General features: G+C 37.4%; 1 protein-coding gene across 11 annotated transcripts in view; it reads right to left on the reverse strand.

Moving 5' to 3' along the window:
- Positions 1–12916, reverse strand: part of GARNL3 (GTPase activating Rap/RanGAP domain like 3) — a 54548-nt gene that overhangs the window by 7622 nt on the left and 34010 nt on the right. For 7 of the 11 annotated variants that reach the window (XM_029999883.2, XM_029999888.2, XM_029999889.2 and 4 more), the window contains 9 exons: positions 11808–11914; positions 10832–10953; positions 9930–10034; positions 7433–7507; positions 6608–6719; positions 5786–5884; positions 1944–2060; positions 1081–1253; positions 617–775 (listed from right to left, as the gene is read on the reverse strand). In XM_029999883.2, the coding sequence (XP_029855743.1) occupies positions 617–775; positions 1081–1253; positions 1944–2060; positions 5786–5884; positions 6608–6719; positions 7433–7507; positions 9930–10034; positions 10832–10953; positions 11808–11914 (1069 nt within the window). The remainder of the gene's footprint in view (positions 1–616; positions 776–1080; positions 1254–1943; positions 2061–5785; positions 5885–6607; positions 6720–7432; positions 7508–9929; positions 10035–10831; positions 10954–11807; positions 11915–12916) is intronic. The other 4 variants (XM_029999892.2, XM_029999890.2, XM_029999886.2 and 1 more) reach the window with 1 other exon arrangement.

The following is a 12916-nucleotide window of genomic DNA, read 5'->3' on the forward strand; positions in this document are numbered from 1 at the left end:
TCATTTTCAGAGATGCTGAAGATCATTATCTTCCCAGCAGCAGGAAATACTGGAGCTCTTTTCTGAAAATCAGGACATTTGCTTACATCCCAACCCTATGTCTTAGTTAGAAAGATTCAGTTAATTTACTAGTTGACTAGGCAGCAGTTTCTTAAATAGAACTAAAAGCTACCTGTAAATATTTTAGCCTTAGTACATGCAAATAGGCAAATCTGAATGAGATACTGGTGTCCAACAACTGAAGTTATTTTGCTGCTATTTCTTAAAACAATAAAACACCGAGACCACAAAGAAAAAGCAAAAAGCAAAATATTGACTAAGAAAAGAGAAAAAACAAATTTATGCTGACAGCAATATTCCAGAGCCTGAAACACAGGCTCCTTCCTAACGTGTCATACCTTATAACTACCTCTCTTGGGAGTGATTATTATTGTGTATCCCAAAAGGAACAAATATCTCAGAGTGCCCTAAAGCAGGGGTTATAGAAGTGAAAAGTAAGACACATGAGGATCTCCAAAAATTACACTCCCAGGAGGTCAGCACAGGATGCTGAGTCTGCAAGAAATTGCATTCAGTGTGATTCTGCAAGAAAATAATTTCAATGATGAAAACTTACCTTGTTTGTTTCAACATGATGCAATCTATAGGACTCCCCAGTACTCTCATTAACTAAATCAAACTGATGCCGATACGCTACACAGATCATATTGTCACTGTCTCCAGTAGGTCCATCCACTAGTGTCATAACCACTGGAGGGTCAGAAAGGCATATTTCCTATAATGTAAATAATAAAATTATTCTCTTTTTCAAGCTCCTACTGTGTGTGCTGAAGGTACTCCACGAATTTAAAGGAATGTGCTCTAAGCACAGAAACATGATAAAGAACAAGCAGAAACTTAACTAAAAAAGTCTGAAAGATTTCTTTGGCATATATATGATGGAACTCCATCATATGGCTTCTCACTGTTATTTGTCTGAAGGTTCAGGAAGATAAAAATGCATGCTCTTTGTCTTCCCCTCCCTCCCCAGCTGAGTGCTGCTCAGTCTGTTAAGGTAATTAGTGATTAGATTACACATACCCGGATGTACTGGAACTCCTCTACTGGAGATTCAGATGATGATAGCAGAGAGCTGCTGGTTAAAATGTTGCGTGGATTATGCTTCTTTGTGACGAGAAGTAGTTTGTTCCGAATAGCCACAACAATCCTCAGTTCACTGCCATGGTGAGTATTAATGGCATACAAATGGCAACCTGAGGAAATAATGCTCTAGATTGTAAGTGTTTGGGATAGGGTCTGGTTTTTTTGTTCTGTATTTGTGTGATGATTAGTACAATGGGGCTCTGATGCTTGACTTAGCACCACAGAATTACAAACCTCGCAACAGGATAACATTAGCTTCTAGAAAAAACCAAAAAGCTATGACTCTTTTGAAATCTATTTTTCCCCTTACGCCTTTTGCAAGACTAAATACTTGGATTTTCATTATTCTGCAGGTTCCAACTTTCCAATGCAGCTTGCTTCTGAAGACCAGAAAATGTCTACTAAAATAATCACCAACACCCGAACTAATCTAAACGCTACTATTTAAGGGAGGTTTGCCAGTGTTCCTCCACCTTAAAACGCCCTTCATTTCAGTTTCACATCCCTGCATAATTCTTCTCATACCCCTCAATACTGAAAGCAACATACCTATTTTTCTCTAGAGCTTTTCATCACCAGTGATTGCCAAGTAACATGGTATTTTTACAAAGTTCTAAAATGTCATGCTGGACTATACCAGACTTAGTTTCACACATAAGTTTAACAAAGTTTGAATTGACTGTCCAGAGAAAAAAAATAAAGGCGAACACCTACAACTGCCTCAAGGGAGCTAATAAGCCCCTGGCAACTACAGGCATCATACCACAGTGCATGTTTCTAACACAGGATAATAAAATTACCTTTTGTTCTCTCCAGTTTATTTTCTCTGCAGTCGTATTTGCTTCTTATCATTTGCTTTGTTTCTATACCTTTTTGGACAGCACTGAGCCTGAAGACAAGGATACGAGAGTCTTTTCCTGAAGGATGAAGAGCGCCAGTTAAACAAGTTAAAAAAAGATAGAGGTAGTTTGAAATTAATACTTCCAAAGAGAAACAAAGCATACTGCTTCTCTGGGGATGAGCTTCGACATCATACAAGACTGCTTATGAACTCTCTAAGCTTTACAATTCTAGTAACCAACTCCTTCAGTTCAGCAGCTGTGTCTCATCAGGTGATGCTGCAGCAAAGAATGATATAGGCGCTTCAGAACAGGGAAATAGTGTACATTTTGCAAATTTACAAAATTTCACAAGCTAGCGAAATGTCTACTACTATATAGTAGTAGATATTATAGTATATTGTATATAATATATATTTATATATATATATATATATATATTATAATGTATATTCTCTGAAACCATCCTTGCCCATGGCACTTGACCAGCTACCATCTTCCATGCTAGATGCAATAATTTTGGGCCTGGCTAGTGATGTTCATCTGACAGTGACGTGGCAAAATCTGAGCTAGACAGCTGCAGAGGCAACAGAATGGGCCTCTGTAGCAATCTGTAATCCAAAATTTTCTCAGTAAATGAGTGACTTTTGATAGCATCCCACAGGACTAGGGAAATCAATACGAAAACAAATAGGAGGCTCCAATTTCACTTCAAAAAGGCATAAGGCAGAGTCAGTATTAGAAATATGACACTTGGTGAACATTGCATCATGAGAGTTTTCTGTTAACTACTAGTCCTGTCATCAACCTTTGCAATAACTGCTTATGATTGCTTATGATTATGCAATATCTGCTCAGAAGGTCTCTCAGCTTGTTGCCAACTCTCAGAAAGTGCAAATTATAATCCCATGCCCAAAACTGGACGGCTGTGGTTGCTGCCTAGCAACTAATTGATCATTTCTGTCAATCTAAAGTCCCTAACAATTCTGTTCCATCTTCGTTTAGGAAAGGAATCAAGTGTGGCTCTCAAATTCATGGAACATTTTAATGCTATTAAATGAGAAATGTAATCAAGGACTTGCATGTTCACTCACTGTTTTACAACTAATGCACAACTCTTGGTGCTGCATGTGAGTGTTTTCAAACACCATCACATATATAAATACCTACACGTGACCAAACACCTTAAAATGCTCTTCCATTTCTACCAACTTTGATTTTAAGCTAAAGCAGCTATTGACACAACCTGAAGGAAGGCCATCTTTCCTATCTAGAATCAGCTGTAATTCTTATGACTACCATCACTTGCACTGAGATCGAAGATAGTTTTTAGTGCAGCCATTCAAGACAGAAGAAAGTTTATTCTAAATTTCTTAGAATTTTCTCCTAGATTCTGCCTCTGATTAAGTAGTTGGTCCTCCAGTGGTAACTGTAGTGTTCAGTCTTCACACCTGAGCTACTATTTCAGCCAGGTATTTTACAAACATTCTTGGTGATGCAGACAATTCTGAAATGCTACAGCTGTGTACCCACAGCAAAACTCAAGAACTTCTTCTGGCCAATCTGAATGTCGGCATTCTTCAAATCAAGAAATGGTTGTAAACAGGCAGCCATAGCAGGGAGCAAGTATTACTACCTAAATTAAGCACTGTTATTTTTGGAGGTTATGCCAAACTTGAAAAGACCTTTTATGCTTCCATCAAACATGCCATATTTACCTCTGTGAAGATGCTATGCGTGTGCAGCAAAGAATAACACATATGACAACTTCCTTCCCATGCAGGCATTTCACTATGAAGACAGAACAATGACCACTGCCTTCACTGAAATTGGTTTGATACGCTTTTAGAAAGGAATTGGGGTTTAAATCCCCATACGCTGTGAGATGTGCACCCCACAGGCTGACAGCACTCCTGCCTTCCAGCAGACATAAATCTTCACCTTTCCTTGTCATTTAAAATAGCTCTGGCTTTTTGACCAGTGTGTCCTCTAGGATACATCACTCCTCTTTCACAATACTAGTTCTTTTGCAGATGTTCTCAACAACCCCACTGTGGTGTTAGATTTATCTGTGGCTGCCTATAAAAGTGACTATCATCTGAGCTTTTTTAGTTTTTCTTAACCTCCTACAGACTTGATTCTTCCAAGCAAAGCAGCTCTTCCTCATCCCCCCTCACCCTCGTGTCTAGGCATTTCATAAAATAAAGCTGGAACAAAATACCAAAGTGTGTTTGGAGGACAAAATAGATCCATTTTCGTGCCTTGCCTCTCATTTCTAGGACAAATTTAACCAGCAAATGTCCCAAACGACCCCGCTGCAGTGTTAGATTTAACTGTGTCTGCATTAGAACAGAGGGCATTGCCACCAAAGCAATTTGTGCTGCTGTCATTGATACCTGCTGTATCAGTGCCTTCTTCAACATCTTCTCTGGGAATGCTGACATGAGTAAGCTCTTGCTGATAGTTAAGCTTAAAAAGTTAACCTTGTAACACATAACATTTTATCCTAAAAACCCGCAAAGTCTTTGAACCCAGTTTATGAGCGTGCTTCTGCTCATCTAACTCATTATTTCTCTCATTTTTGCTGCTGAAGTGCAGTCTGAAAATGAAAGGTAATATGGTATGCAAATACAAAACAGGAGGCCAGAATTCTATTGAGTATGAAAGAACTTTCTCCTAAATGTTTCAGAAATCATCCATATGAAGAGTTAAAAATCTCTGCAATTTTTTACATGAGTAAGACTTCATCAGACTGTTCGAAGTGTCATGAATTGATGCCAGTAATACCTTGTTCTGTTACCTCAAAATATGCCTGCTTACATCTCTCTCTTCAGGTTTAACCGAACAGTACAATGTTTTGACAATTAAATGTAATTATCTTTTCTAGAAGCTTCACAAACCAAGCTTCAGATACAACCACCCTTTTCAGATCTTGAGAAATGTCACCCACCCTCCAGGTGTCTTGAAACAGAACTGCAAATGGCTCTCAGGTAGTTTGAGCCAGTTCTGTAAGGTCCCAGGGTGAATTTCATCAGGTGCAGCCAAATTGGGCAATTCCCAATGATACAAAAGGAACCATGTTTTACCTTAAGATTGTGTAAATGTAACTTCTGCCAATACTGAGCAAACAGACATAATGTGGTAAAAAAACCCAATAAACCAATCATATTCATAATTCTTTTCTCTGTGTTACATATACAGATCCTGTTCTTGCTCTGTGTATGTTCACTTTGTGAAATTCAATCACAGACTATTGGGTAAAAAGTATCTCATTGAAAAAGTGCACAGTTTATGCGCATTTAGTGCTTCCAAATGAGGCTAAAAAGAAAACATTCTCTGTCCAAACAACATTTAAGTCATTAAACATTTTATACCAGAACCTTCAAGAAAATATATTCTATAGCACAAGGATGTGGTGACAGTTAACAGAATAAATACCAGTAAAACACATCTGGTAAAAAAGTGACAGCGTAAGTAATTTCCCCCATATTTTTGCACAACTGAATAAACATATAATTCAGTCAAGGAGATTTCCAAAGACTGTCGAGTTCCTACAGTGGCTGGAGAAAGACCATATGACCAGTTTCAGGCTTGCCTTGAAGGAAATATGAATGAGCATTTAGGGATTCCTCCCCACCCCCTGCCCAGCCTTTTAGAAAATAACAGCAGTTGCTGTATGTGCTCCCTTATTCTAAATGAGGTATCTAATATACTTGCCACTGATACACGATTGTCTCATGAGATGTACATACCCAGCACCAGCCACATTCATATGAGAATCAAAGAACACGGACCTCTCCTACCTTTGTCTGTTCGGGCAATCAAAAGATCCAGAGCTTCCAACACATGCATCTGCTTTATTTGGAGAGTTTTATCAAATACTTGCACTGATGGTTGACCATCTAAAAAAGAAACACACATATTTATCCAAAATCCTGCTAAAATTTCCTAGTCACCTGTTTTGACCTATTTCTTTCTTGTAATAAAAGCCTCGTTTTTTTTCTCGTGAAAACGAAAAAAAGCTGCACAAAGCTGCTACGTATACCACAGCATCATAGCCAATACTTCCTCACGGAAGAGTTTTATCATTGCCATGGATCACAGTGTGCAGCTGAAGCCTAAAAGGGACCTTCTTTTGGAAAGTTTGAGAATTATCACCGAAAACTAACTTCGTTCCCTCAGTCCCGCTGGCCTTATGTGGCACACAGAAGATAAGGGCTCAAACTAGCAATATCATTGCTATGGAAGAAGCAGGCTTTCATTGTCTAGCTTTTGGCTTCTTGCTCACTATCATCAAGGGCTAAGAAATCCAGATAAGCCATTTAAACACTCCTTGAGCTCGGATGTGACTTCATAAGTCTTTTCAGATGATCAAGAAGACAACATCTGAAATAACAAAACATTCAGAAATCTGCATTAACATTGGCTCCCCAATATGGCTTAATTCTGGTCCAGAGAGAATTTTTGCAACTAGGTTATGTAAACGTTATAAATTCACTTGGACTGGTAACTATTCCTGTAGGTGAAGACCTACCAACACCTGAACAGAGCTTATGAATATACATTTTCAAGAAAATGGTCAGATACATAAAAATTGACACAAAACCACTGGATCATTTACTAACCATCTATTAACAAGATGCCAGCATCTGTAGAAACCAGCAAGGACTGGCCCCAAGAATCTGCACAGACAACCTCATGAGGAAAATTACTGCAGAAAGATTGAGATTCCCAAGGCTATGAAGTAACATAAGGGATACATATTAAGTATGCTAAGAAATACAAATCATACAGACACAGAATGAGATGGACAATGGCAAGTAAAAACATGTAAATGCTTTTGGCAGCATACATTTCCAAAAATTTTTAAATTTGAAATGTCAAAATTTAGTTAATTGTCTTGCAGAGGAAATACTCTCTGTATTAATTGGGTTTGGACACTAGTAAGTGTAAGACACATTCCTGTAACACTGGAATTAAAACACACACAGCTGATACTCAGTGCAACCCTGGAAACACTCAATATGTACTTTACTTAAAAAAACCCAAAACACTGTAGACTTAAAACGTATGTACCACCATGCATATGCAATTTGCTTACAAAATCTGGTACTACAGGAAATAAAAACACAACTTAATTTTGTTTTAAACTTGATGCAGAAGTTAAAATAAAAGATGATTGCGTATGGAAGATGGCTTTTTCATCAAATATTCTCAGATATAAAAATATCCACACTTGCTTTAACTTCAGAAATGCTTCTGCCTCCAGGCTCATCTTTTATTAATTTGATATTGGCTGCAGAATCACTTTGACACTATACATTTCATCTTTGCTGCTACAGGATCTAATTACAAAAGTAAATAAATAGCATGCAGAACTGATATGCAATGTCATACTCGATAGCATTTAATTTTTTCATAACTCTTCTCAGACAGATGGGTTCACTCACCTCCTTTTTACAAAAGCTTGTGGTTGCCAAGTTAGCCATGGCATCCCCTTTCACAGTGGTTTTCAATTTCAATGCCTAATACAAACAGACATTTTATTTAAATTAAGTTTTTGTCAGCAATACCCAAGCTAAAGTCTATAAAGAAAGGACAATTTAGGACAACAAAGTAAGTCCAGTTTGGAATTCCTATCACATTTTAAGTAATGAGGAAAGAAGCGGAATTCTGTATATCCTGAACAAAGACTGCATGAATCACCAGAGGGCTGCTAGGCATCTTCTCAACCAAAACATATGTTGGTTGGGTTTTGGGGGGTTTTTTTGTTTGTTTGTTAAATGGAAACTCAAAATCAGAAAAGAAGTGTCAAACATCGTAACAGAGAAAAGCCTCCACCTCAAATCATACAAGCTAGTCATCTACACAATTCATTCTATAAGCTAGCTGGATAGAGTATCCTTTTATCAATTATACAACCTCGCCTTTCACTTGCAAGACTTCATAACAAACCACTAAGTCAAACTATATATACATTGCCAGGGCTGCCAAGGACACATGGTCACAGTATCGCAAATTCTTCAACTAAAAGTAACTCAAAGCGAGCTGATTTTGAAAGGGCTAAGAACTCTAGAGAAACACCATATAAACGTAGTTTCAGCAAGATACACAGTAAGTCTGTTTAAGGTATCGCATATACCTTCATTGCTAATCTTTACAGCAGCGTTCCTATAAAGCTATGACACATGGAATTGTCACAGCATTCTTTAATGCAAAGTTTAGAAATTACCTAAACCAATTTTATTGCCCTGAAGTTTGCCTACTATCACGCATGGTCTCTGTGAAGTGGCAGTAATCAGCTGCGTGCACCATTTGCACATTTGCATTAAGCATGGCTGTCAGCTTACAGAGACGCACAAAATACTTCATTGCATTAACATTTTAACTTCATCCCACCAGTCAGCTGAGATCACCTTGACAATAAATAAATGATTTAAATATACTGGTGAGCCAGTCATCAGTGAGTTTTGTTTACCGTCTAAAAACTCAACTGAATATAACTAAGGAGACAGACACATTCATAGAGTTTGGCAAGAATGATTAAGAGCTACTTGGAAGGCATGTTAAAATGTGTTCAGGCCTACAGTTTGTAACTTAGAGGAAAGTTCTTTTAGGGAAAGGAAAGATTTAAATGTGAAAAGAACGTTCAAAAAAAATACAAACAAACAGGTATCTATGAATTTTCAACCCACATATAGGTTTCCCTTTGATGAAGGCCACGCCAGGGATGGAAGTCTTGTTTACATGGGTCCCAACCAGATTGTAACATGAGTATCTTATCAGAGTTTAACTTGGGGGAGGTGAAGGGGATCAAGCTTATAGGTTTCTATACTTTCAATAATCATGTTTTCCTTCAACTTCTGTAAAGTAGTTAGTAAACTTGGGGAACCTGCCTAGAGTGACTAGTTATTTCAAGGTGGTTGGGGAAAAGGTGGGCAAAGCACAGAGGAGCAGACTTTGCAGCCCTACCAATGCAGGCTTTAACAGCCCCAAGATTCTTTTGCACCAGCTCTCAACCACCTGGCTCCATTCTCTACCTTTAACCGGACCTGGAACTTCTCACACTCTTCCACTCCTTAGCTTCCTAACTCAGATAAAAAAATGGGATGGAAGGGAGGAGGCTGGGGTTTTGCTGGTGGTGTGGGTTTTTTTTGCTTTTTCATTTCATTTTTTTCTGTTTTGGTTTCCTGCTCTGTTAACTCCTGCTGAGTTAAATCAGCTCAGAAAAGAGGTATTCTTAAGATAAGCAGCAGAACCATGTCACCAGTCTATGATCAAGAAGAGACAAGCGGGAAGGGACAGGGGAACTGATGAGCATAGACACTGTCTTTCTTCCTGCTGCAATGAACTATCAGATCAAACCAGACTATCTAAATCATCAGGAAGTTTTACTCCTCATGGAATCAACATGTCAATAAGCCCACAGAAATTGAAGTCAGTGTCCGGTATGTTCAAAGATGTGTGGCAACCTCTGATTTAGCAGAAAGACTGTCAAAACTTCTTCCTGGCTGAAGTAGGATAAATAATTTCTAAGAAATTCAATCTTAATAAGACATATAGAGGAAATCCATGAAAGATTATGTTTTTCTAAAGCACAGAAAAAGACAGAGCACTCTTCTGCTTGGAGACAGAAAGCATCTGCTGCACGAAGTAAGGAAGGACCTTTTAGGTTTGATCCTAAGGTGTGATTTTTCCAACCTTCCTTTAGCTAATGTATTTTATAAATATTTGTAATTGTGTTGTGTACCTCAGGTGTTACAGATAAATACTTCTATTCATATTTTACCTTAATGTAGCTTAAACTAACACAATACTACAAAACTATTTCTGACCACAGAGAACTGCATTAAGTCCTGACGTAACTCTGCCAGCTAATCAAATTCTAACAAAAGGGGTGACACAGTCTTTGTAAACATAGGTGCGTGCCTCCTAAATTGATCCTACCTGACCAAGTCGGACAAACTCTGCTTGCCGAGCTTCTTCTTTTTTCCGTGTTGATTTTGGGGACTCTGGTAACACATCGCTGAAGGACCTTCTATTGAGCATGTTCTAAAACAGAAAACATTTCTTTTTTAAATTGAACCAAAAGTTTTCATAATCTTTTAATCTGAGTTAACTTAATGTGATATAATTTAAATTTTGTCTTTTTTTTTTGATATTTTCCTGTAGTGATGAATCTAACTGTACAGCTTCTCAGAGAACAGAAACTGCAACTCTGCCAGTCCTTGAGGGCTTTACTTCTCAACTTGTCATAGTTTATCACTGTTATGTTCTACACAATCATAGCAAAGACCACAGATATGAATATATGGACACAAACCTTTAAGCAGACCTATTTAGCTAAGAGAAATAAACAGTGGGAAAAAATATAGCACCTTGCTAATTTTAGAAGTATTGAACTTCTTTTTTAGTTATTTAAGAATCACCTTAAGAACAAGTCTTCATCACCTAAAATGAAGTTATCTCATCGTTACCCAAGGGTAAAAATGATCCAAATTTACACATAATGGAATAAGTAATTGCAGTTTTTATGGTGACAAGGCTAATACCTGTATTTGCAAAGCCTAAATTTCCTATTCCCTTGCTGCAGGTAAGTTTATACAAAGTATGACATTGTTATGCTTCTCCTCACACCTAGTTTAAACAAATGCATGAAGAGTCCTATCCTGAAAAGACTGTCTGTAAACTTTCATGTAACTGTAAAACAAGTTATATGACAATTGGTATTTAGCCTAGTGTATGCAACTCAGTGCTTATTAGGATTACAGTCTTCTAAAGCAACACAACATTCAATCTACTAGTGAGAACAGGAGAGCACGTGAGGGATGCAGAGACTTCTGACTTACATTTACCTTGTGTAGATCAGGCATCAGGTCTTGGTATAAAGAGCGGATCAGCATGTCTAGAGTGCGTTGACGTTTCTGAGAAAATGTTGGGGTTTCCAAGGTGGCTTTTTCCCCATTTATTACTAAAATATTATGGAAAAGAAGATACATTACCTAAATGAACTTTGACAACTTCCACTGACTCTAGACTGCCTCTGTAAAAAAATACCTGTTTTCCCCTTAGTAATTTAGAGTTGCCTCCTTTTTGCACATTTTTTAGTGAATAATGATCCCTTAAGCTTAAAAGAAAAAAATTACTAATAGGAGAATTCTTCAAGGCATCCCAATAACCTCCTAACTAATAAAAAAAAAAAAAACAAACAAACTGCTAATCAATTTAAGTACTAAACCAATTTAAATATGCAAAATGAGTTATCAGTCAAGTTCCTGTCAGGTAAGCATCTAACTGTAATAATCACGATCAGTTCTCAAACATTTCTTTCTTGCTGATTTAGAAGGGCAAGTAAGAGTCAATGAAAACTGAAACTGAATCATTACAGAATTAAGAAGTTCTTAAAGGTGCTGAAAGGCACCTACGCAGCACGCATTCAGAAAAGCTTATATTTTCAGGTTTTCAGAGCTGCTAACCGAACACCTTCTATTACTAAATATGGAAAAGCACTATAAATTCTTTCAGCTCTCCAATTCCTTTAAGAAAATGCAAAGCTAAATATGGCTGCACATTCTGCAAATGTAAAAGTCAGTTTGTATCTAGTAGCCCGAGAAGCATAATTGCATAGAAATTCAGATTTTTGTTCATCTGACTGGAACAGTTTCATGGAACTGCCATCCCACTTACGCTACAGATCTGAAAAAAAGTTCTATACAGAACAGCAGCATACACAAGAAAATGTGTTTACATTTTAAGCATTGTTAATTTCAATATATTAAAGCACTTATTAAAAAAGTGTTTCTAGCAAAAGAATAACTCACTCACATTTCACTAACACAAAATCCCTGAATTCCTGGTGATTTGTAAACACAGGTGGGGAGGGAAGGGGAGGCCCAAAGAGAGGAACACTTTCTTCGGAAAATATTTTCAGCCTATTGAAAGAACAAATCTTTATCTATATTGAAAGTCACATTCAAAACCCACCATTTTTATAGACACTGTTCAAAACCGAAGAAAGAACTGGAAACTGTTATCTGGGTATGTCTTAGGTAAGAACTCCCACAGGTCTAACAAAAAACATTCCTTTGGAATTATTCACTAGAGCAAAATTCTGCTTCCTTTACACAAACTAACACTGGGACACTAACAATTACAACAGAATTTTGCAATTCCACTTGTAGAACAATGCTTTTAGTGGCACTAGCAAAATCTAGTCCTTTCAAAAAAGCTGTAACAGAACAGATCTTTGCCTGCAAAATATGTTCTCCTTATAGATTTCCACCTTACCTATGCATTTACCACATGCATGAAATAGTAGATTTGTTCTGAATAACAATGGTTTACTACAGCTGAATCTGTATCTCGGGAATAGCAAATTCATTTCACTGAGGAAGAAAGAGTCAGAATGACTTCCATGACGGCTGGACCTGCTGAGTTCTTTTGATCCATAAGAAATCCAGCATAGCAAAAATTAATGGCAGGTACAAAAACTGTGCATACAACATGCTCAGCAAGCCATAGCTTCTTTAAGGTAAGTAATCATTCCTCACTATTTCAAGTGACAGTCTGCACAATGTTCTTCACTGTAAGATAGCAGTCAGACAAAGATCTTCCAAGCAGCATGTGCAGCTGACACAGGTCACAGCAAGTTAAATGGTAAAATTATAGATTTAACCCGTCTCTACTGTTATATAAACCAGTCAGAATTCACTTGCTCAAAAAACCAGGAGTGATTGACTGGTATCGAGTCAAATGGATTCTAATGGATTCATCTGGTCTTTTTTCATGCAAGCTTAGAAACTGTGCATACAATCTGAAATGCAGTATTACATTTGCATAAATATTGATCACTCTAAACTGTTTTCACAGATTCAAGACACAGTTTCAGAGATGCCCTATGTTTATCTTATTCCATCCAGGTAAAAAATAATAAT

This window comes from Aquila chrysaetos, chromosome 24 (assembly GCF_900496995.4).
Source record: "Aquila chrysaetos chrysaetos chromosome 24, bAquChr1.4, whole genome shotgun sequence".
In the NCBI taxonomy this organism is placed as follows: Eukaryota; Metazoa; Chordata; class Aves; order Accipitriformes; family Accipitridae; genus Aquila; species Aquila chrysaetos.